Consider the following 26,101-nt stretch of genomic DNA (forward strand, 5'->3'; position numbering starts at 1 on the left):
AACTCTCAAAGGTATTGCCAAACTCTGCACAAACTCAGAAGAGCAATACAAAACATGCGCAGGGGAAAGTTGGGCTCAAAGATCTTGCTGATTCACGACAACGCCCGGGCCGACACGGCAAATGCCACTCGTGAAGTTCTCGAATCTTTTAAGTGGAAGTTGTTTCCTCATCCACCGTACAGTCCCGAACTGGCACCGAGCGACTTCCACTTATTCCCAGCAATGAAGAAGTGGTTGGCTATGCAGCGTTTTGATGACGACGCACAGCTTCAAGAAGAGGTAACCACGTGGTTGAAGGCGCAGGCCGCCGAATTTTACGACGAAGGAATTTCCAAGCTCGTCCATCGCTACGATAAGTGCCTTAATTTAAATGGCAACTATGTAGAAAAGTAGTATTTAATTGTGGCTTTCATCTGTATATAATAAAAAAAATTTCCAATACTTTATTTATTTTTAATTCCAAAACGTAATATACTTTGTGGATAGCCCTCGTATGTGCAGGAAACAGTGGCGATTTATAGCACATGTGTTTCCGGACGGTTTTCTCAACTTTTCAGAAATACCGTGGACTTACAGATCTGTATCGTGTGTGTTCTCTATGGGCTTATGCTATTAGCGCCAGTTTTGTGTAGTGCCACGTTGGGTGGCACCACATTCTGCAATTATCCTTTATTTATGAGCATTTTTGATGGTCCACTTTTATTATTCCCTCTTGGCCCTTGTACATGTTGTACATTACCCGTCTCTCCCCATCAACGTGAGTGTTCGAATTGCTGTTACTCCCCCAATGATTTTCGTAACTATGATGGAATGGTAGTCCCATAAAGCTCTCTTAATTTCTGATTCTAATACTGGATCCCCTGCCTCTTCTATATCGACTCCTGTTTCCTCCATCGTGACACCAGACAAGTCCCCGCTCTCACAGCGACCTTCAATGTACTCTTTCCGCCTATCCACTCCCGCCTCTGCATTTAACATGAAATCTCCATTGCACTCTTAATGTTACCAATATAGTGTTCAATACCAAAGAATTTGATCTCGCATACTTTCCATGTTGTTGAAAATACTTATGCACATTTGCAACCATTCAAGTGTTTCAATAAATTTAACCATACACAACCTTTTCAATGTCATTCACAGATGAGGAGCTATGGAATGAAACGGCTGAAGATATTGAGGATGAACAGGAGTTAATGTTCAATACCAAAGAATTTGATCTCGCGTACTTTCCATGTTGTTGAAAGTTGATGGTAAGTGCATTAAAGTGTTCATAAGTGGTTGGGTTTGAATCACAGACAGAACTTGAAGGAGCAGTCAGATCGATACAGTAAATGTGTGTGTGATCGTTCCAGTCGAAGTTAGTAGACATCACTTTAGCACTTCACGGTGCATGTTAGCTCCCTATCAAAGCACACACACACACACACACACACACACACACACACACACACACACACACACACTGATCACCTCCCATGTAATTGGCTACACACTGTGTAAAATCGCCTGTTTCGAACACCAGAGCGAATGATAACCTATGATGCACTTCATACTTCCAACTATCGCAATCAGCACTCTGCTCTATCTCTGAAGTGATCCCAGTCCCTGTACTCTTAACAACTTAGGAAGCTGCTTAGGGAATGCTCTATGATAAGGGAATGACCACAGTTCATTACATCCGAGAGTTCTCGAGGGCCCTGACGCAGATGAATGTAGGTTAATGCATTAAACGATCTTCATCGTAGCCTGACCGAGTCAGTAATACTGAAAAACGAGAAAAAACCATTTTCCTTACTATTCGCAGTTCAGTTGACCTTATCGGCATACACAACCCGAAATGCTACCTAGCTGCTGTCAACTCCCTATGGACTCGATTTGTATCAGAATATGATGAGAGGACCAAAGAAATTTCGAGGATGAAACACTGAGATTCACATATTAATAGGGGCTAGAGTATCGCTCGTGGTTGAAATTCAATCAAATGATTCAATGGACCTGATCACATCAACTCAACTTTCCTTTATGACAGTGCAATAAGGTCGCCGTTTATCACGTGAAGTAACCTCAAATGCGAAATTATATGCATTACGGAATCCGCGCTGTAAATTCATCAAACCATAGTCACAACCTTCAAATTATTTGGAGTTACGCAAACTGATCATTTAAATTTACCTTCCATTACATCAACGGAATTATTGTTGTTATCAACATCCATACTATTCCTATTACGTCGTCTACACAGAAATTGTGCATCTTTAGGCCATCGTTTTTCAGTCCAACCCATTACTCTTCTTCTTCGAGACATAATGCGATATTTCGTTTCTACAGCGCTGAAACTTCATCGACCTAACAGATGACGCACTGTAACTGCCCGGTATGTTTGTGGTAGTGCACATGAATCACGTAAACATGACCATCCCTAGCTTACGATTTCACTGTTGTTACTTTCGTGTGTCATTTCAGTCACAGCACCTGATCGGTGTTGGTGCCAATATTAGGTAAGTGTGAGACAGAGGAATTTCCTATTTTCACGTATTGGCGATTTTAATGCATTATAGAGAAGGTATTATCGGAGTTATTTTTCTTTGTACACGTCTATGGCAATGTATGTTTCGAATTCTTTGAGTTCAGTAGACTCCGTGTATAATTAATATTAAAAAATCTGTAGTTCAATTTTCGGATTCATCTAAATCTACAAAGATACTCAGCAAGCCACCGAAGGTGCGTGGTAGAGGGCACATTGTGCAACTACTTGTCATTTCCCCTCCTGTTCCACTCACAAATAGAGCAATGGAAGAATGACTGTCTGTACGCATCCATTATGAGCCCTAATTTCTCGTATCTTGTCTTTGTGATCCTTACGCGCGCTGTATGTTGGTGTCAAAAGAATCGTTCGGCAGTCAGCTTCAAATGCCGGTTCTCTAAATTCTCTTAATAGTATTTCCCGAAAAGAAGGCCCCCCCCCCCCCCCCAGTGACTCCCAGTTGAGATCCAGAATCATCACCGTAACACTTGCATTTTGTGCGAGCCTACAGGTAACAAATCTAGCAGCCCTCATCTGAATTGTTTCGGTGTCCTCCATCAATCCCATGGTGCGGATCCTAAACACTCGAGCAGTACTCAAGAATAGGTCGCACCAGCGTCCTATATGCGATCTCCTTTACAGGTGAACCGCTCTTTCCTAAAATTCACCCAATAAACCGAAGTCGACCATTTACCTTTCCTACCACAGTTTTCACCTGTTCGTTCCTCCTCATATCGTTTGGTTACGCCAGGATATTTAAACGATTTGACTGTGTCAAGCAGGACACTAGTAATACTGTATCCGAACATTACTCGTTTGTTCTTCCTACTCATCCGCATTAACTTACATTTTTCCACTTTTAGGGCTGTCTCCCAATCATAACATCAACTGGAAACTTTATCTCAGTCGTCTTGTATCTTCCTACAGTCACTCAACATCGACACATCACCGTACACCACGGCATTATAAGCAAACAACTGCAGACTGGTACCCACCCTTTTCGCCAAATCATTTTATATAGAGAGAACAACAGTGGTCCTATCACACTTTCCTGGGGCACTCCTGACGATACCCTTGTGTCTGGTGAACACTCGCTGTCGAGGACAGCATACTGGTATTTGAGAAATCTTCGAGCCATTCACATATCTCCATATGCTCGTATCTTCGTTAACAGCATGCAATGGGACACCGTGTTGAATGCTTTCCGGAGATCTAAAAATATGGAATCTACCTGTTGCCCTTCGTCTATAGTTCTCGATTTATCATGTGAGAAAAGGGCAAGCTGAGTTTCGCACGAGTGATGCTTTCGAAAACCGCGCTGATTCGTGAAAATAAGCAGCTTAGCCTCAAGAAAGTTTATTATATTCGAACTGAGAATGCGTTCAAGGATTCTGAAGCAAACCAAAGTTAGGGATATCGGTCTGTAATTTTGCAGGTCCGTTCTTTCACTTTTCTTATATACTGGAGTCATCCGCGCTTTTATTCCAGTCGTTTGGGTCTTTGTGTTGGGCGAGAGATTCAAATCATTTCTGTATATAGAATGTAAGCTGGGTAAGGGACCAATGCTTAACGGTACTCTTTGTAAAATCGAACTGAGATTCCATCCGGTCGTGGTGATTTGTTTGTTTTCAAATCGTTAAGTTGCTTCTCTATGTCAGATGTACTTATTTATAAGTCGTTCATACGGGAGTCTGCCCGAAGGTTGAATGACGGTATGTTTGTACTGTACTCCTGCGTGAACCCTATCTTGAACGTCTGCAGCTCGTGGTCGAGTGACTAGCGTTGCTGCCTCTGGATCACAGTGTTCGGGGTTCGATTCCTGGCAGGGTTCGGGATTTTCTGTACCTGGGGACTGGATGTATGTGTTGTCCTCATTATTTCATCATCATCATTCGTGACTGTGGTTAGATTGGACTGTGCAAAAAGAAAAAAAAGGACTGTGTAAAAACTGGGACTTTGTACAGGCGCTGATGACCGTGCAGTTGAGCGACCCGCAAACCAAACATCATCATCATTATCACGATGTCTTGAAAGTGAAATTTAAAACTTCGGCTTTCATTTCACTGTCTTCAACTGCCACATCGGATTGGTCAAAAAGCGACTGAATGGAAGCCTTAGACTCGCTTACCGATTTTACGTACGAACAGAATTTTCTCGGTTCCCTGCCGGATCGTTTGCTAAGGTGTGAGGGTGGCAATTGTATGCTTCATGCATTAATATTTTGTTAGCCTTCTAATGGCTTACGAAGTCTCGATGCTATCTATCAAACGTGCATATGTAGTTAAACCGATTCGATCATTCTTTTGCCTACAGCTTACAAACAGCTAACATCAATTAAATTACGCTTCATCTTTGTTTCCATTTATGTCGGCTTTACTTGATTCCTAAAGAAATCTATGGATTATGTTAGTTCACTTGTGGTTAGTAGCAATACTGTACAACTGGAAACAACACTTCAACAAGGGGAAATAAAATTCTGTGTACCCTAGTTTTACATATGGTATTGCTTACTGTTCTTTGCAGTTACGAAAACAAATCACTACATGCGAGGTTCATTATAAAAGCGATATCTGACTCGGAACGACTAGGTATGTATGGCAGGATGTGTTAATACACAGAAAATTCGTGCCGGATTTCAGTGAATAACTGAGGCTGTGTTTATATGATGCATAGAACTAATTTCTTTTTTTTTCTTTTCTTCAGAAGAAATATCGGACAACCCAACATCACCGTCACCACCACCACCACAGAACCCAACCACCACCAGGATGGTACAGGTTGCCTGAAGAAGATAATAGTGACGATGTCATTGTGTATCTTTATGACAGAATAAAAAATAAAAATAGATTAAGAGATCTATGTGAGTCCATTAGACCAAAGTATACCACCGCGGCGCATGTGTGTTTGGTGTTTTAGAAATACGCGTTGTAATGCCTCTATAGCTGTTAATTTCATCGCAGAATGCACAATGAATAAATGATACACTAGCACTGTTGCTGCTGAAGACACAAATACTGAGATAGAATGTGTTGTACTTAAACTGTCAGCTGCCTTTGATATTTATGTCAGTCTATCGCACAGCTTCTTTCAATCTATTTCAACTGTGCCCAACCTTGTACCTCACTATATATCCTCAATTTATATTATAACTTTGATGCCACTAGCTGATAGCCGTGACAACAGCAATATCCTCCCCTCTGTAATACTCCGTACTTGGAATGTAATAAGAGTCTCTTGGCCATCTGATTGGTGTTGTAATCAGAGAGAGAATTTAACCGCATATTTACCCTCTCAAAAGTAACCGAGAGAATAGCACTCATCGGATTACGTTTTGTAAGACTCATCTGTCATTCAGTTTGATTTCATTTGGCGCCTATCCAGCTCAGGAGATGAAACCATCCTTAGGCTGAATAGCTTCGCTCCTCCCATTTCACTAGGAGTGCAGTGTCATGTTGATGTAATGAATTGAGCCAGGCCGTTATAGTAAATGAGCATGCTCATTCCCGTCAAAATTAGTAAACAACGCCTTAGCGCTTTTCAATACATTTTAGATATCCGACCCACACATACACATTGATCATAACCATGTAGTTGACTATCATTTGATGAACACTGCTTAACCATCGAATTCGTCTGATCTGAATGCCAGTTACACTGTTCCTGTTGAGAGCTACTTTCTCTGGCATGGTAGTTACATCACTTGGCTGGAAATAGGGTGTCCACGTCATGTAGTGTCAGACACTTGTGTATTGCAACACTAGTTCGAGGGAGTCTTGGTGTAACACCAGACAACTTCTACCCCTTCGCTGTGGAAGGTAAGATTGACTGTATATGTCATCACTTTCGGATAACTGTTGTAACCGCTCTACAATACCGCAAATTCTTCCAGTTTCCATATGTTGCGAAGTAATCCACTTTTTTTGTCAATGAGAAACATCACCTCTGTGATTTATTTCTACCACCAGTGTGTTGTTGGAGCTGCATAGCTTACGCCGTGCGTTGTTCAGCTTTCTGTGAGAGCCAAAGGATCGATACGTGTTAATGTCGGTTTAGCAGTAGCTGACACGGACTTCTAAGTCATGGTAGAAAAAAACAAAGTATATAGCTGTGTATACTGATTGGAAGTGTTACAACTGAAGGAACAATACAGAAGTCCTCTCGTAAGATTAATGGTTTGCTGGATATGATCTTCCTCCTGTACAGCGACGAAATTTTGTGCAGATTAGCGCAAAGGACTTCGAGCACTGGCCTCCAACTACAATGGAGCGATGCTCAATGACAACACGCAGACGGTAATTGTTTTCCGGTATATCAGGAGAGAGAGAGACGCTGTAAAGCCTTATATGAGGTCCTATTACTACCTATAACTGGTTAAATGTTGGATGCAGATAGTTCTCTCAAAACTACACCGCTTTTGCTCATAAATCTACTAGGAATCGCCTGTCTCTACTCTTGTGGGCTCATGACTGTTTTATTATTATTATTATTATTGTGATTATCGTCACAATTGTGTGTTTAAAAAATAGGCGTTATTTCATACTTCATAATGTCTAATTGTAAAGTATACACCACTTGAATTGCAGCTCGTTGTGCAAACTAAAAATGATAGTGGTTTTTTTTTCGACATGTGAGCATATTGCGTGAAACAGGTTGTGATAATCAAATTGCTTACAAAACCAGAAGGCTACAACCTACTACTGTATTACAGAAACTTTACAGTCATGTCGGTAGAGGTGAGTTATGCATCAAAAATGTCAAATGTAAGCATGCAGATGGTAATTGCTTTCGGTGTAATGGAAGAGACATGTGGTAGAATCTTATATGAGGTTCTATTACGAGACAGACTCTCACTATTTCCTTCATAAGCGCCTGTCTGATATAGCATCGCACTGGTAAAACGAGACCTGCCAGAGTGTAGGAAACAGCTACATTCTCTTGAATTATAGCTTCTTGTTGTGTTTCTTTCCGACATGTGAGCTAATGGAGTGAAAGATTGTATTCTCTAATGTTATTTCATGTGTCTGAAATGTTTGTAATAGACATGTTATCATCTGCGATCGGCGGCAATTCACTTCAATGGATGTCGCAAAATAGTGAGATGCAAATTGTATCCTGCAGTTGGACATAAAAACTATACCGATTTTGCTCATGAAACTAAAAGAAAATAGACTGTGCCTATTTTTGTGGTAAGAGGACATTTATTGTCGTCGCAGCTGTATTTTTCTTTTTTAATAGTTGCTTTTTTATGGGAGTCGCGTTGATGTTGAATACAAACGTTATAGTTCAGTGCTCACAATGGCGTGGTGCCAGAGTTCCCTAAGAAGTCGCGGCTGTCCCTTTAGACAAACAACCCACAGTCAAGATAGCCCTCATTTATCACGGTTTTGTTCTGAGGGATGCCGGTGTCATACTCTATTCTATGTGTAACTTTTGTCAGCATCAATAACTCTGCCCAGCAGTGTGCTCGCCATAGCGCATTGGAAGACACTGTGGTGTGACGCTGCGGTCACTTTAGGTGGAAGGCTTCCTGTTTTGGAAGCAGCAGGCTTTGAAGAATCCGTCTGGAGCGTACTCCAGGGGGGGGGGGGGTTCGTGCTGCTAAATTTCCCTTTTGTGTTGGTTAAGAGCGTCGCCTTAAGACATGCTGCATACCGCGAAGGATGGCAGAGGGCCTGGTGAGGCCAGCGGACGCAGAGGGGTGACTGTGGGGCAGCAGAAAAACAGCAAAGGTCAAAAGGCCTAGCTAGTGTGGACAGCGGACTGCTCGTGCCGCGAGGCGTTCGGCAGAGGAGCTTGCCATTTGAAAAAGCCTGTGTGCTCTCCGTAGGTGGCTGGAGGGAAGGGGGTACCTGTTTTTTACACTATCATGGAGAGCACTCCCAGGCGAATACTGTGCACTTTTAAGGGAGATGAACAATGTTTCATTTCGTGAATTTTTTTTTATACAAGATGCAGCGTGAGAATTTCCTTATTTTAAAAAGTCGTAAAACATAAAGTGTTGGCGATATCAGTTTAGTTCTCTTTTCTTTAAACACAGGTATATTTGAAGTTTTATTTCATAAGATTGTGAAAATGACATTCTGCACGTGGCCTTCCATGTGCCCAGTGCATTTGGAGAGTTGAAATCGAGAGCTTCGGTCCACTTTGTTCAACATTTCTCTGTCCATGATGGCAATAGCTGCATGAACATAGTTCTGCAACTCACTCAGGGTATGTGGACGATTTGTAGAGTCGAAATCGAAGGCTTCGGTCCACGTTGTCCAGCATGTCTCTGTCTATGATGGCAATAGCAGCATGAATATTGCTCTGCAACTCACTCAGGGTATGTGGACGATTTGTAGAGACGAAATTGAAGGCTCCGGTCCACGTTGTCCAGCATGTCTCTGTCTATGATGTCAATAGCAGCATGAATATTGTTCTGCAACTCACTCTGGGTATTGGACCATTTGTAGAGTCGAAATCGAAGGCTCCGGTCCACGTTGTCCAGCATGTCTCTGTCTGTGATGGCAATAGCAGCATGAATATTGTTCCGCAGCTCACCCAGGGTATGTGGACGATTTGTCTACACAACTGATTTGAGACAGCCCCATAACAAAAAGTCACAGTGGGCTAAATCTGGTGAGCTTGTTGGCCACTGAGGATCGCCCCTCAAAGAAATGAGACGCTCAGGGAAGTGTTCACGAAAGAGATTCGTTGATATTCGCGCAGTATGAGCCCTGCCGCTGTCTTGTTGGAACTAGACATCCCTCATATCCATTTCTTCAACCAGCAAAGTCATCCGGAAATAAAGCTCAGAAGTGACTGTAACTGGCCTATCGTTCCCTTCGAAAAATCATGGGGTAATAATGCCAATTTTGGATAATGCACACCAAACAGTCACACGTTTTGTATGTACGGGCAGCTCATGAGGTACTCGGAGATTTGTGCTACTCTAATATCGCGTGTTTTGTTTATTCGTGCGAACAGAAAAATGGAAATGTGCATCGTCGCTGAAGAACACAAAGGCGTCATGAGGCAGATTTTCGATTAAAGATTCACATGCATTTCCTCGTGAAACAAAATCCCGTGGATTAAGTGTGTGCACCACTGCCAGTTTGTGTGGATGAAAATTTCAAGTCTTAATAAAGAATTAGTTTCACTGTGAGATCAGAAATTGCAAGAGGAGTTTCAAAATCGCTAGCCTTCCTTTCTCGATGTTTCCTGGCGTCTTTGTGTTCTTGAAGGTCCTGGTTTCTTCTTTTTTCTCACTCTCGGTCCATAAACGTGTCCATCCACATAACATTCACTTTCGATCCAGAACATGACCTACAGGTGCGATATTAAACTCTCTCCTGAATGCACACTGGGTTGCGATGATCGAACAGCTATTGCAAAAGTAAGTCGACACTGTGAACGCGCGCTCATCTCTCGTCCACTCCGTGACCGCTACTAAACTAACCTTTACAACAACGTTTCAAATGATCTCAGTCACACACATCGATGAGTAATGGCCGCTGTATGGCGCGCGTTTCAAATAAGGAAGTTCCCGCGCTGCAATCTTTATTAAAATACACTGCCTGACCCGAAAGACCTGGTCAGATGTCCATGTAACTTAGTACACGCACGCACCATCGGTGAGTATGTAAATGAGTAGAGTTACAATTCTCTGTGACAGCTAGAACAGCCATCAGAGTGCTTTGGTGGTATCCACCTTCAGTGTTGTTATCAGACCTCGTAGGGTATATAAGGGGCGAGGACAGCGTTAGATGTTCAGTGATCACTGTGAAGGACACGGAGATTCTGCGTACTCATGCGATACAGCGTTTTCAGCACGCTTATAAAGTTATTAAGGGGCCATATTACGGGTCTCCAGTTTTCTGGCTGGCTGAATCATGTAACATCCAGAATTGTTAAGTATTCGGATGTGACAGTGGCTCAGTGTTGGACTGCATGGAAACATGAGGGCAAATATACTCGCCAGCAAGGTTCCAGTCGAGCACTTCCAGCCATTACAAGTGAGGATCGCTGTATTGTACGCGGAGCACATCATAGTCCCTGCTTACCTGCCAGCCTACACCAGCAGCAGCCAGAGTAGGGAATTAGCGTCCCATTCGTAGTCTGCCGTTAACACCGCAACACAGATTGTTGCATTCAGAGAGGTGCCATGACTGGGAAGCATGGAGTACTGATGAATGGCGTTGCAATGTGTCGAGCGATGAATCACAGTTGTGGGCAGGTGTGTCTCTGGAGAAGATACAACGGCCTTATGGGTCCCTTCCCAACCGAATTAGTGCATGCATCCTTGCCAGAGGCGGTGCAATGTCATACTGACAAGTTGGCTCATGCTACCAAGTTCTTTGTAAATTTGGCTCGACACTTTAATCACTGAAATAACATCACATACCCTCCCAACTCGTGAAGTTTCAATTATTTTCTCTTCCTTTTCTGGGTGCTTCACTTTTCTTGTCAGTCAATGTAATTTTTATTCACTTTAGCGTACAGGGATGTGCGATATACTGTATGCATAGACTTGCAGTTGTGAATCGCTTAAGTTTTCTTAACAGAACCTAGCAGTGGCCCTCAGGTTTGTTGTATTTGCGTAATATCACTGGTACGTGAATGTGTCTTCATACCATCGGTCTGCAACAAATATGAAACCGGAACTGTGAAAACTCTGTCATCCTTAGATATTTAGTAATACGATATTACAGTGTCTGCATTGTTCAGAAGTACGATGCAAAGTTCCTGTTGACATGCATGCATTTCCGAAAGAGTAGGCACTGTGACGACTATTGTCTTTATGAAATACATGAAATGTATTCGGATTTGCGAATATTGACAACAGTCAGCGATATAATGGGATGACGCAGTGAAAATCTGTGCCGGACCGGGAGTTGAACCCGGATTTCCCGCTTATCGCAAGCGGTTGCCTTGCCATTAGGCTCTCCGAGCACAGCTCAAGGCCTTACCCAAATTTCTTTATGTCGTAATCCATGTGCCTGCAACTTGCACTCGCACATTCATTATGCCCAGTATTGGCAGATCAATACGATATTGCAGTGCCTGTGTTGTTCAGAAATACGATGCAAAGTTGCTGCAGACATGCATGCATGCCCGAAGAAACAGGCACTGTAGCGACTACAGCCCTTGTGAAATACTTGAAATGTATTCACAGTTGCAAATATGCACAACCATCAGCAGTGAAATGCATGCATGTCCAAAGTAACTTTGGATGGAAATTTGGGTCTGGCCGTGAGTCATGCCCGGAGAGTCTAATGGTATGGCGACCGCTCCCGATAAGCGGGAAATACGGGTTCGAGTGCCAGTCTAGCACTAATTTTCATTATTGTCGTTCCATTATACAGCTGAAGGCTGCCCATATTCTCATATGCAAATAAATTTCATGTATTTAGTAACACGTCTACCAATTTCCATGAGGTATTATTTCACAAATATGGCTAATATGTTCTCTCCAGATTAACATGGAATCAATATGAAGCCACAAAAGTTTTATTAAAGTTCTTCATATATTTCTTATTAGTCTGATAAGAAGATGATGGATATGATCTGGATTGCAAAGAAATTTATTGTCAGATAATCAGTCCACTGCAACAGCCTCTAGATTTGTGGTGATAAACTGGTGCGTTTTAATGTGGCGAAAAAGTATGCATTCGTAAATGGCTTTTATATAAATCACTGCAAGATACTAAGGGTGTCGACAGGAATTAGTAATGGTAGAAGTATGTAACTCCATATCGACTGCAACAGCTTCTCTTAGATGGATCGAAAAAATAGGTTCTGTATTTTGTTGCATACTGGTGCTACTGGCGACTCTCTACTTTTTATAGGCCCCATAGCCTTCGAATTCCATAACCAGCTTTTTTCTAGGCCCGCGATCCTATGGAACATATAATTGACCTCAAATACAAATGCAGGTGGAACCACAACTCTCACGAACGATGCAAAGATTGAGATTATTCATCTTGATTTAGATAAGATATCTGTATGGTGCGAAAAGTGGCAATTGACCCTGAATAAGGAAAAGTGTGACGTTATTCACATGAGTACTAAAAGGAATCAGTTAAATTTCGATTACGCGATAAGCCACACAAATCTGAAGGCTGTAAATTCAATTAAATACTTAGGGTTTACGATTACAAATAACCTAAATTGGAACGATCACATAGATAATATTGTGGGTACAGCAAACCAAAGACTGCGATTCATTGGCAGAACACTTAAAAGGTGCAATAGGTCTACGAAAGAGACTGCTTACACCACGCTTGTCCGCCCTATTTTGGAGTACTGTTGTGCAGTGTGGGATCCGCATCAGGTGGAACCGGCGGGTGACATCGAAAAAGTACAAAAAAGGGCAGCTCGTTTTGTATTATCGCGAAATAGGGGAGATAGTGTCACAGACATGATACGTGAATTGGAGTGACTATCATTAAAACAAAGGTTGTTTTTCGTTGCGACGGGATCTTCTCATGAAATTTCAATCACCAGTTTTCTCCTCCGATTGCGAAAACATTCTGTTGGCACCCACCTACATAGGGAGAAATAATCATCACGATAAAATAAACCATGGCTCGCACGGAAAAATTTAAGTGCTCGTTTTTCCCGCATGCCGTTCGAGAGTGGAACGGTAGAGAGGCAGTTTGAAGGTGGTTCATTGAACCCTCTGCCATGCGCTTTTTTGTGAATAGCAGTGTAATCACGTAGATGTAGATGTGCCAAAATGTTCTCAGGAACTTACATATACTCTTAGCGTGTCCATGCTCCACAAATATGAACCAATTTTATGGGTGCACGGTTATCACACACGTATTGGGTGACAGTAGTAATGGGTGGCTTATTTGTTTTTATGCTATTTGGCTTGTGCTAAAATTTTTATCTCGTGGCTTGTGTCATACAGAGAAGATTCACAGAGTACATTTGTCTGCATAGTGTAGTTAGTATATTGCTCACCTATGAGTGAAATATAAGGTACCACGTCTTGTGTAATTCGCGAATAACGACAATCAGAGTAACTGTAACACATTACAGAGACATGGGTAAGCAAACAGAAATCACAAAACGGAGTAAAGTAACACATGTTTTATGATGGCCTCAAGCATTGAATTGGATGTTAATATAGCCTACGTGCTGCCATATGAAATTCCCTATTCTGCATTTTCGTCTGTTATACTGTATCCACTGGTAATACTTGTGGTACTAATAGTAGTATTACTAGTAGTAGTAGTAGTAGTAGTAGTACTAAATTGTTCATCCAGAAACAATATAAGTTGCAAGGATTTCGTCAGAAAATATATAACATAAGAAAAACAGAAGCGTACAGTACCGTTCACAATGCAAAAGTGCATAGTACCCTCCACAATATGGCATTCAAAATTACTTATACAAATGTTATGCAAAAATATATGAAAAACGTATTTTATGTTGAATACATACAATTGGTGTTTACGTATAAATAAAATCTAAGTTATAACATATTTATTAAAATATTCGCCATATTAAGTAGTTATGATGTTTACTGACATAACGTGAATCCACAGGGAAATAAAGAGTGTGTCCGTCCAGAGAGTACGAAGAGTGTCTCCTGAGGACTGGTGTGAGATAACTGTATCAGACCAACTGCAGAAGGGCGTTTTCTATCAGCTGAGAATGGAATTTAAGGGAACTCTCGGAAACGAAACTTCTGAATCAGGAATATTCGTTGGCACCTACAATGATGATCAGTCAGATGACAGGTATGTCTGTAATATCTAACTAATATCACACAAAATCTTCGATTAATATCTTGTAATCAAAAGTCTATGTAACTATCATTTGGTGTCACAACACATTTAAATCAAGAGGAGTTTCCAACTCTAATATTCGAGGCAGTGCTGGAGAATTTGACAGAATAGCTACTAAACTCTGAAGGTGCAGATTCATGTTTCAGTTTTGAACTTATAGGTCGTTTTACTGCTTCGTACCATAAAATACTCAGCACCAGGCAAGAAGCGTGTTTATTTGAGAATGAAACAGTAATTGGACTAAGGGCATCTGCAGAGAGGTTCTAGCAAGCAGCAAGGCGCAGAGCACAGAATTTATGCATGCAGTCTTAAATCCCATGGTTTTTCAAATTTTGCTCTACGTCTGCCCTTCTCTGTCGTTTCATTGCCATCTTTACCTACAGGCGAAGTTAACACGCACTAGTCAGATACAGGCGACAACAGTGCACCGTCACAAGGACGTAGTACTGAGAGCCATCCTGCATTGTAACCGACCCAAGTGGCAGAGTGTATAGATTCACCTTTTGTCATCGGCCTGTACCTGAACCATAAAATACAACATTTCTTTCATAACTGTGTCAAAATATAAATCTATTTTATCAAAGCGTAGACATACACTGTTCAAGTGTTCTATGTACCATGAAACACTTCAAGCATGCATCGCTGTTATGTCATAAGAGACGTGATCAGAACATATATTGAATGAATTTTTTGGCAGCAACTGCTGACGCTGCTACTATTTCATGTAATTTGTCCGATGAGATAGACGGCGTCATGTTGGAACACTTGACTTGTCAGTCGGCATTCAAAGACGTTAGAGTGAGGTTGTGTTTACCGTATCTGTCGCGCATCATGGATTTCGAACAATGTGTGAACAGTAGTAAAAAAGTGCCAAATAAACTTATGAAATATTGAAATTGTTTTATGGCGATAGTTCTGTAGCTCTGGAGGCTCTTTACAAGTGACATGTGCGATTTACAAGCAGAAATGAGTCGTTATAAGGCGAGCAACGTTCAATACGTCCATTAACCTCAAAAATAGAAGAAAACGTATACAAATGAAAACAAATTGTTCTTTTAAACAGGCGAATAACTATTGGAGAACTTACTGGAGAACTTAACATCTCATAAAGGTCCATGCAAAGCACTGTAAGAGATAATTCGCAAATGGCACTAGTGAGTGCAAAATTTGTTCCCAGGCTTTTGAATGACGAATGGAAGGGGTATCATGTGTCAGTTGGCACGGAGATGAAGGATAATCTTCATTCAGATCCGTACTTCATGTCGAAAACTGTAACTGGACATGAAACTTTGGTCTACGGGTGTGGCCAGACTATGAAAACGCAGAGTTCCTAATGGAAAACGAGTGATCTCCTCACCCTAAAAAGTCATCTCAGTCAAAATCGAATCTCAAATTCATGCTCATTTTTTTTTTTTTCGATTTTGAGGCCATAATGCGATCAGAGTTCGTTCCAAGAGAAACAGTGGTACACACCGAAGTTTACAAGGGTGTACTGTAACATCTGCGTAACGATGTACGAAGAAAGAGACCAGAAAATGGGTCAATGGCTTCCTCTTCATCATGATAATGCGCTGTGTTACACCTCGCTTTTGATTCGCAAGTTTTTGGCTGGAAAAAGTGTTCCTGTCTGTCAACATCCACCTAACTCACCCGTTTTAACACCGGGCGACTTCTGGCTCTTCCCAAAGATTAAAACTGTGCTTAAAGGAAAACGCTTTGACACGGTTTCTGATATTCAGAAGACTATGACAGAGCAGTTGAACGCCCTTCCAAAAGAAGCCTTCCAGAAACACTTCCAGTCATGGATTCAACGTTGGAATAAGAGCATTGCTAGCGAAGGACAGTACTTTGAAGACGATTATATCAATTTCCATGTAAGCTTATTACTTTGCTTCTAATAAACTTATTCACCATGTTTTTGATCACACCTCGTATGTCCTAGTGTGAGGTCACAACATAGAAAAGTTACTTGACACGTTAGTCTCCAAAATATCTGTATCTGTTACACTTGATCATTTGATGATTACATTGGATCACTTTGTTAACCAAAAATGCGATATCAGTATTATTACTATTATTTTCAGATGGTTTGTAGCTACCGATATGCGACAAAATAAGGCTCGAGAAGTATTTCCTTGCTTTGATGAATTTCCATACAAAGCTCCTTTCACGATTAGTATTGGTCGTCCAGAAGAGATGAGATCCCTGTCTAACATGCCACTTCGTAAAACTGAGAAACAGTAAGTATTGCTTTATTCTTATAAATGTTGAATTGATTATTAAAGCCAGTCGACCACTAGCTACAAAAATCTATGTTTTGTAGGGCGGATCGTTCTGGCTGGGTCTGGGATCACTTTGAAAGGTCGCCACCAATGTCTCCATTCTCAGTGAACTTCTTTATTTACGATCGAGACGTTATTGTTCCACTCGAGCCAAGAGATGACCTTGGTAAGTAATAACAGTATTACATTTGAGCACTATTGCCGGTATACTATATTATATTTCTAATTTCCACAGACATAAAAGTGGAATTTTGTTCAACAATTCAAGTACCTTACAGGCCACGCAGAAGTATCATGAGTAAAGATAACCATGATTAAAGATACGTGACAAGGCTCTTGGAATGTCTATTGACACTTAAAAAGCTTTAAACGAGTGTACAAATCAAAAAAGTCTGTTACTTAAAAAAAGAGACATTTATCTGCTAATACGATGTTAACTCAGAAATATCAGCACATTTTTCTTATTTTTTTTACAGCAACAGCACAAAATTTACAATGACCGCTTTCTTCAACATCCATCGTTGCAAAAGCTTTCCAATAGTCTGACAAAAACAGATTTTCGATTGACTCTATGGTCTCTAAAAGTATTTTTAAGCATATCAGACAAACAAAATCAATGAGGTGAAATTAGGAGTGTATGTTGACTGCGTCAACGCCTCGAAATACGTGCTCCGAGGAGTTTGAATGATATGGATGGTGATATGATACGGACGTGCGTTGCTTGGAATGCTCTCTGATAATAAATCTCTGCGTTTCTTTTGAAGTTCAGGCTACAGCTCGTTCCGTAGTATATCTTGGTAATGTTTATTAATTCGCTCGTTTTCAGGTATTTCCCCTGAATTGGTCCTTGTGGATCCCAATAAACTGCGAACACCACTTTTCCTGCAGAGGCTTCAGGCTTCAGCTTCTTTTTGTCAGGAGATCTGGGCTGCTTGGAGTCCATACTTTGGAGTATGCTCTCTAAACCTATGATTCATCATTAGTGATGATTCGTTTTAAAAATGTTTCACAATTATTTCTATGATAGTCCTGTAGCTGCTGACAGATTCTCACATTATTACGGTTGTGCTCTACATTGAATTGTTTTGGGACTCATCTTTCATAGATTTAACGAAAGTTGACGCTGTAATGTCATATGCAGAACAATGAATAATGTGCATTTGGTTTGCCACTACCTGGACACTCACTCATCAGTTATTCAAAATCATTATACACACTTGCTCAATGTTGTCAGTAATAGTGGATGTCGCTGGATGTCCTGCTCTTTCATCAAGCTTCAAGCTTGTTCGGTTGCTTTTGAATTGTACAGTCCACTTGTAAACACTTCACTATGGGAAGCATCGCCCATATATTGCGCTAAGAGTCTTCTACGAATTTCTGACCACAAAAACACAGATTACAGAACACTGTTTTTCATTGGCATAGCCATGTTTACTTTGCAAGACGAACTGATATGACAACACTGAAACCTGCCACAAACAGACACTATGAATCAGGACACAAAAGTATTATATACATCAACTGCAGTAAGTATGGATTTATATGAATGAGGCAAGCTGAAAATTTATGCCAGAGTGGGATTCGAACCTGGGTCTACTGCTTATTAGGCAGATGTGCTGACCACTACACCATTCGGACACACATGGATTATCCTAGCATGCTTCCCGTCAGACTCAAATTCTCAACTTATACCACACGCTACTGATGTAGTGCCTCTGCTCATTAGCCTTATTACTCGTGGCACCTCTCCGATGTCCAAAAGAACAGACACCACATGTATAGTTAAGCTGGTGATGGGCAATGATCCTTTCAGTGCAGATGCACACTAAGCTCAAGCTCTTATGGGCATTGGTGAGATCTGCGAGTAATGAGGCTAATCAGCAGGTGTTCTACACCAGTAGTTTGACATATAAGTTGAGAATTTGGGTGTGACAGAAGGCTTGCTAGGGGAGTCCGTGTAGTTGTGGTGGCCACTGTGTCCAGATGGCGTAGTGACCAGCACACCTGCCTAGTAAACAGGATATTTGATCTCCAATTCCGGTCTGTCATTAGTTTTCAACTTGCCCCATTGATATAAATCAGTGCCCTCTGGCAGCTAATGTCTTCAATTCCACTGTGTTTTAATTAGAATTAAAGTGCAGATACCTATTAACATGCCCTGTGTCTATTCAGACACACAGAAACACACACTGGTGCCCAAAACTTAAGGATGAAAGTCACTTTCTCATCATGTGCCACTGCCAAGTAACATAGCTCGATGAAACTTGGACTGAACATAGAAAGAACTGCAACAGTATAGTAGAGAAAGTAACTGAAAAAATTACGCAATAAGACCAATAGCTATGAAACTTTTATTCAAAGTCAATAATTATACAGAAGTCACCCCATTCGTGACAGTCCCCTGGACATTACAGAAGGTGATACGTAGTTCTTAACAGGGTGTGTGACCACCATGGATGGCAGTGCAAACTCTGCGAAGTGCTCCCATGCTGGGAACAGGATTAGTGAGGAGTTCTTGCACTAGAGTGTTCCGTTTCCCGACTAGCGCATTTGACAAATGCTGGATGTTTGTTAGGGGATGTGCTGCAATACTTCTCCCCAACACTTCCCACACATGCTCGATGGAATTTAGGTTAGCAGAATGGGCAGGCCAGTACATTTTCTGAATATCGTTTCGTTCTAAGAGCTCATCCATCTGCACAGTTTGATGTGGTCACACATTGTTATCCATAAATATGAAGTTAGAGCCAAATGCATCCATGAAAACAAGCACATGGGGAGAGAATACAGTGTCAATATAACGTTGACTAACGAGTATACCATGTTCAAAGATTTGTCGTCAGTATGCCCATGTAAAACTATGCCTCCCCATACCTTAACACCTGGACAACCAAAAGATAAAAAGCACTCTGTCTTCAGGCCACAAGTGGCCCAACGGGACCATCTGACCGCCGTGTCATCCTCAGTTGAGGATGCGGATAGGAGGGGCGTGTAGTCAGCACACCACTCTCCCAGTCGTTATGATGGGTTTCTGTGACCGGAGCCGCTACTATTCGGTCGAGTAGCTCCTGAATTGGCATCACGAGGCTGACTGCACCCCGAAAAATGGCAATCAGCGCCTGGCGGCCTGGATGGTCACCCATCCAAGTGCCGGCCACGCCCGACAGCGCTTAACTTCGGTGATCTCACGGGACCGGTATTAACCAAAAGATAACATTCGATAATTTTTTGGGAGCATGACAATCATCCATCTATTATCATATGAGCGTATGTAATGAATCCAGGAATATTGTCACACATGATCGTGTTGGTGGTCCAGGTGTGGAAAGGCACGATGTTGCATGTGCTTACTCACCTCCAAATGTTTGAACAGTATACGCTCACTGGTTAACGGAATTGTGATCCTCTACTCGTCCCCCACTTGTTTGTTTTCAGGGATGCGTTCTTTAACGAAATCGTCGTAATGAATGGGATTGATTTGAAATTTCGTTAAAGAAGAATAATAAATTTTATCTTTTGCTTTTAAGTTAATTTTCTTTCGTGCGAACTTTGTTGTAGAACCACTCTCTTATTTTCGTGTGGTAATAAAAATTTTTACTTTCTTAATAATTACGTACATCTAAAGAAAAAAATAATATTTACGTGAACTCATATGAACTGGTTAAGAATATTAGGTTGAGAATTGAGTCCTTTAAATCTTTCGGCCTTGGCATACACTTTCCAGATGCAGTGGGTTTTTTGTTAAATATTTTTACTGAATTTAATCCCGGCACTAGCCATAGAACACAAGATTACCTCTATTAGCAGAAAATGTTTTAATTATTGCCAAGCCGACATTTATCACTGATCAAACCTACTTCATTACACATTTAAGATATTTTGAAAGAACCAAACTGTTTAAATTTCAATGTTAACTAACATTAGCTATCCGCCTACGAATGCACAAACGTATAATTAATTCAAATTTTATCAGCCACAGGATCACTGAAAAAGAAGAACAATTTCTTAATTCACCATTGATTTTTATGCATCTGTTCCCGATTTACGGGTTTGATAATTTTTTAAATATATTTATATGCCTATCATTGTTGGTCGCGGCACAGCCCAGCAACACCGCTAAAAAAATGCTGAAAAATTCTTAAAGAAATTTTATAGATGACGTGGGCAAGCTAATTTACATAAATAATTCACACTTTTGATAAACTCTAATATATTTAGATCAAACAACAATACAACTCACATTAATTCGTAACGCATCGTCTAATGGCGGCTAAGTCCAGACAGAGACAAAAGAAGTCTACCCATTCGTAAAAAACTCTTTCACAGTGTCCTACCGCAATGACTTCTGAACAGAGAAGACCAAAGAATACATAATGCGTTGTGCTTAAATAGTATTGCTGACTATTAACATTTCTTTGCAAATTGACGATATTATTCTCTTCTGGCAACATATCTCTGCTATCGCAAATACTGACACATTTTACAATCACATAATAAATACAGAAAAATTCCTATCCTAAATACAGAGAAATATTACAACAAAAAATATAAGGAGAATAACAAATGTCTTTTACACCACATTCAGTAATATTTTTGTTCAATAATTACGATATATACAACTTGCCCAGAGCGGCGTATATGGTACAAATAAACTCTTGTTCTTTAATAACGTGAGTTTGCCAGGGAACGTTACATTGCCCCCTGGTAGCATTTGGCAAAGAGTTTTTACACTTTGACACAATGGTGCCAGTAACGTTCTTTACACTTGTATATTTTACGGAATGGCTCTTTTATTTAGTCCCAGGGTTATATAAGTTCATGGCTCCCCCATTTGGGCGTAGGCAAACAGAAAACCTGGGCAAAACTGTGCCGGAGCCCAGCCATCCCAGTTGGTTCATGGTCATTTGAATTAAATGCAGTTCGTCACAAACGGTTACACAATTACACAATATCACAGTCACATACAGTTCGACTGAAGTTTTTTGTGTGTGATACTATTATTCGTGTGATACACTACAAGGTCACTTGTCCTACGTAGTAAATGTTCAATGTTTATCGAAATGAAGTCATTGACATGTTATTCAGTTTATGTGAACATAAAAAAAAATCAATAATGCTGTATTTGGTGAGCGGTGCGGAGTGATTGTTGAGCGGCGCTCGGCGCGGCGCGCTGACTCCGTGTAGGTCACCGCCCCCGGCGTTGACAGCTACGGCGCGGAGGGGCGTGGCTGTCTGTCTGGTCTGCTACGGGCTGCTGCGGCCGCTGCATAGCTGATGTAGCCGGATGCGCGTTGGATATCCGCTCGCCCGTGCGACGTCTTCTTGCAGTGCTCCAGGAAACATGCAACAAGTTCAGAAACAGTGTACTATCCTTATAGGCATTTTTCCTGCTGTGGGAAAGAACGCACACAGTTAGTGGCAGTTATTACTCAGTAGGCCTTCACTAGTCTGGTTTGCACAATGTTTCGTTGTCACAGTAACACGTTTTATGGGCATACAATATTTTTCACCATGTCATGACTTGTCATTAGTCACACGCAAGTTTTCACCTTTGGACAAAATGTATCTCTGTAGTCAATGCGCTTTCCTAGCGTCCCTTGACACACAAAGAGTTAAAGTTTGACACTAGCTTGATCCACCGTCCGTTATCGGTTCACTGTTCGTGTCGTGCTAGTTCCTTGTCCACTTGCACACACGGCGATGATACAGTTTTTTATTACTTATACTCAACTACTCCGTGACGTATTGCTGCAGGTTTAACAGTCACTGTCTGTCTCTGCCGCACAATACTGCACTTTTGTTTAAGTTCCTTTATTTTTATTTACAATGTCCGCTGTGCAATTTTTTTTTTTGTAATAGCACATTCGTAACTCTTTACCAAGGTGTGATATTTGCGTACATGGTAACAAAATATTAAAATTTGGTATTAGTTTGCCCAAAAGTCATCTATATTCGTGTTCGAGTAGATTTTATTTGTGCATTCCAGCCGGATTCAGGCATATTGTTCAATAACTCCTTTGAACTCATGTCACACTTTACTATCAACGTCCTACGTAACTACAGTGTAGTCTCTGTAGGCAAAAAATTGACTTGGACTTTATCTGGCTAGCTCTTTTTTACTGTTTGAATCTGCACATGCTTCAATTGAAGCTTCTTTGTGCGTAACCTTGCATTACATAAATTTGCAACAAGTTTGCCTCCCGTGGTGCCCTCGGGTCACTACTGGGTGCATTATTTTCTCTAATAACATTGGTGAGATAATAAAGTTCTCAGGGCCTCATATTATTGATATTATTCTGGGTTCGAGTCTGTCAATCTGACAGCTACACATATATACATACACACACATAATAGAAAAGATTGTGCCAAGAAATATTTCAAATTTGGGCACATAGAAAATTATGTAGTACACTAACTAATCATTACTAAAATGTTCTTTTGATTGAACTCTGTCACAGCTTAACACTACAAATAATTGCACTAATCAGATTATCTGTGCAAACATTTAGAGCATGTTCTAGATAACACAAATTAAAAGAGTACATAACACAAATATCCATACACATGAGAAAGTCAATCATATTCTTATAACTAAACACTTCTACACTAGTACATTATCTCTAAAGATCACACATCATTAATGTTCATTATTTACAAAAGAATGGTGTCCACATAGGACTATTAGTCTTTTACTGTAGGAATGCTTTTACATCCTTACACGCATACAGTCCCCGTACTCTCCCTGAGTGGGGATCTGCTAAGAGATAGCTACACTCATGTGGCACACTTACTACTCTAAAAGGTCCATTGTACACCAATTGCCACTTGCTATTCTGTTTCAAGGATGCCGAGGACTTAGGATGATTGCGTAAGAGTACCAAGTCCCCAACACTAAATTTTTGGTTATTCATCACATGTCGATTATATTTTTCTTCCCTTTTTTTTAGCGCACCTGGTAAGGTTGCACCCTGCTTTTCTTATCTTGTGTGCTTATATACAATGTATAACCTGAAAAATTTATTTAACTCTCCAAATGTTCGTAAAAAAAACTTTTTCCTTCTTGGGCCAAGGAATGGAGTATGAGGCTCAACAGTAAGTTTTGTGAGGCTTCACCTCGATATTGTACTGATATCCCTTAACAATTCCTGGTCGTTCTGAAAATACGTCTGCATAATTAGATAATAACTGTACCAAATCCCGCTGTTGCATAGAGTTCAAATTTTCGGACTGTGATACTTTGTTCACAAGTGCGTCCACATTTGCTTTTAATTGATCACCTTGTACGTCAGGATAATAGAGATTCTGTCCTAGACCATGATTGTCTAAATGTAGTATCGACTGATTCCTACACTTTATGTTAATAGCATTACAATTAGGTACAGGTACCTCTTCAGATCTGAGCATGGACAATTCTATTCTCCTACCAGCATTCATCAAGCTTAATTTTCCCCGAGAAAGGTCGATTATTGCGTCCCTCTCTCTTAAAAAATCTACCCCCAAAATGCAGGCTACCTTTAAACCCTTTACTACCAGGAATGAGCACGCTATGGCTTCATCCCCTAAATACATCTCTACCCGCACTTGGAGTTTAATTATTTGTCGCTGTGCACTTATGGCTCCAGTGACTTTACAATTATTCACGGGAAAAGTCAGCATACGCCTTTCCTTCCCCAGTACTTTGAATAAGTCCATACTCATAACACTGACAGTAGCACCTGTATCTACGACCGCTTGTACATCAATATTATTAATTTTGACCCCTATTATCGCTTGTACTTTGTCTTTGTGCTCCTTTACGCACGTGGATGGTTCAGTTATTAATTCATCTCCCATCTGTACCCCGTCATTATACCTAAGGATACAGATTTTGTTCGGTGTTTTGTTCTGTGTCGGGCTGCTCTCACTCCAAACCTCAGCCGACGATGGAGAGCGTATCTCGGCTGCATCTAGTTTGTTGAATTATTGCTAGTGGATGGGCGTGGCTGCTCTGTGTCACTGACCTCCACTATGTGCACGTTGTGTTGCGTCGGCCGCCACGGTTGCGCAATTGGCGCATTTTGTGGTGGCGGTCGGTTATTGTCATACCTATCACTGTTTTGCCGGTCCGGACTGGGTCTCTGGTTCTGCGGCCAAGTTCGGTTTGCATCATTATAAGTATTAGTATTGCTCGGCCCCCTGGCATTTTTCCATCTACTATTGCTTGGTGGGCCTGTCTCATACCGGTCATCGAACCTCCTTTTCCGGTCATTATTCACCGGCGGACTATTGCCGTTCCGGTCTCTACCTCTATTTCCGTTTTGTGCATACTCTCGTCTCCTATTATTACCTCCGCCGTTTCCATTACTTGGTGGAGGCGTGTTATTTCTACCATTTCTATAACCATTTCCGTTACTTCTAGCCTGTTCAGAGGCTGCCTTAACGTCCTCCTGAATCAGGTCAATTGAGTCCAGAACAGACAAGAAATGTTCCATATCATTTTCAGGCACGTGTATAAGCTTTTCCTTTACATGTATCGGCAAGTGTGATTTCAAAAGCCTGATCAAATCCCGGGATGAAATCTGTTCGTCCCAGTAACGGGTCTTATTAATGTACTTCTCGAAATATTTTCGCAAATTGCCTAGTCGTGGAGAATACGGCTCTGGATTATATACCTCCTTCCGTAATCTCTCCTGGATACATGTTGACCAATATTTGGCCAAGAATGCTTTTTCAAATTGCTCATATGTATCACAACTGTCAGCTGCTTCGGTTGCCCATAATGCAGCATCTCCTTGTATGTAGGACATAACGAACTGTATTTTCTGGGTATGACTCCAAACGCTAGGCAAAATGTTTCTAAATCCCTTGATAAACACTACAGGGTGAACAGATCTCTTCTCCGTTGTAAAGATCTGAAACTGTCGGTTCCTAATCAAGCTTTCTTCAATCACTACTTTGGAATGACATTTATTTGTTTCGCTTACATTGGTTGCCTGTTCTGTCTCGCAGTCGCAATTTTTTACTGCAGTATTTATATGCCTATCATTGTTGGACCTGGCTGGCGTGACATACGCCTGCGCCTCGTCATGCCGCAAGCTAAGCTCCATTTCGGCAAGACGACGGTCCACACTCCGCTGCCACAGCGGAATTTCCTTGTGCACTATCTTTTTTAGATCCTGCACATCCGCACTTGAGCCCACATCTCTGGCCTCAATTGCGGCGTGCACTTTCTGATCTATTTCTTTTATGACTTCATTTTCTACTTCGTGCACTTGTTCGATCACTTTGTTCTCAATTACTTGAGTTGTGTCAATTTCTAGTTGTTCGACCCTATTAGTCAGGACACTGATTTCCTCTACGATATTGGCGTTAGCCACTTGAATACTGTCTACTCTTTCGCTTAATTCATGCACTGTTTTGGGTATGGTTTCATATTTTTGTTTCAAACTAACAAGCTCGCTTTGCATAACTTCTAAAGTTTGCATCAACTGCAAGTCCCTCTCATGCAGGCGTCGGTCACGCTCTGCTTGTTTAGCATC

At 41.1% G+C, this 26,101-nt stretch overlaps 1 protein-coding gene across 2 annotated transcripts in view; it reads left to right on the forward strand.

Annotated features, from left to right (window-relative positions):
• Positions 1-26,101, forward strand: part of LOC126484832 (aminopeptidase Ey-like) — a 243,462-nt gene that overhangs the window by 50,131 nt on the left and 167,230 nt on the right. For both annotated transcript variants that reach the window (XM_050108430.1, XM_050108438.1), the window contains exons 4-6: positions 14,059-14,253; positions 16,386-16,541; positions 16,625-16,749. In XM_050108430.1, coding sequence (XP_049964387.1) covers positions 14,059-14,253; positions 16,386-16,541; positions 16,625-16,749 — 476 coding nt within the window. The remainder of the gene's footprint in view (positions 1-14,058; positions 14,254-16,385; positions 16,542-16,624; positions 16,750-26,101) is intronic.

The sequence above is a fragment of the Schistocerca serialis genome, chromosome 1 (assembly GCF_023864345.2).
Source record: "Schistocerca serialis cubense isolate TAMUIC-IGC-003099 chromosome 1, iqSchSeri2.2, whole genome shotgun sequence".
NCBI classification, from domain to species: Eukaryota; Metazoa; Arthropoda; class Insecta; order Orthoptera; family Acrididae; genus Schistocerca; species Schistocerca serialis.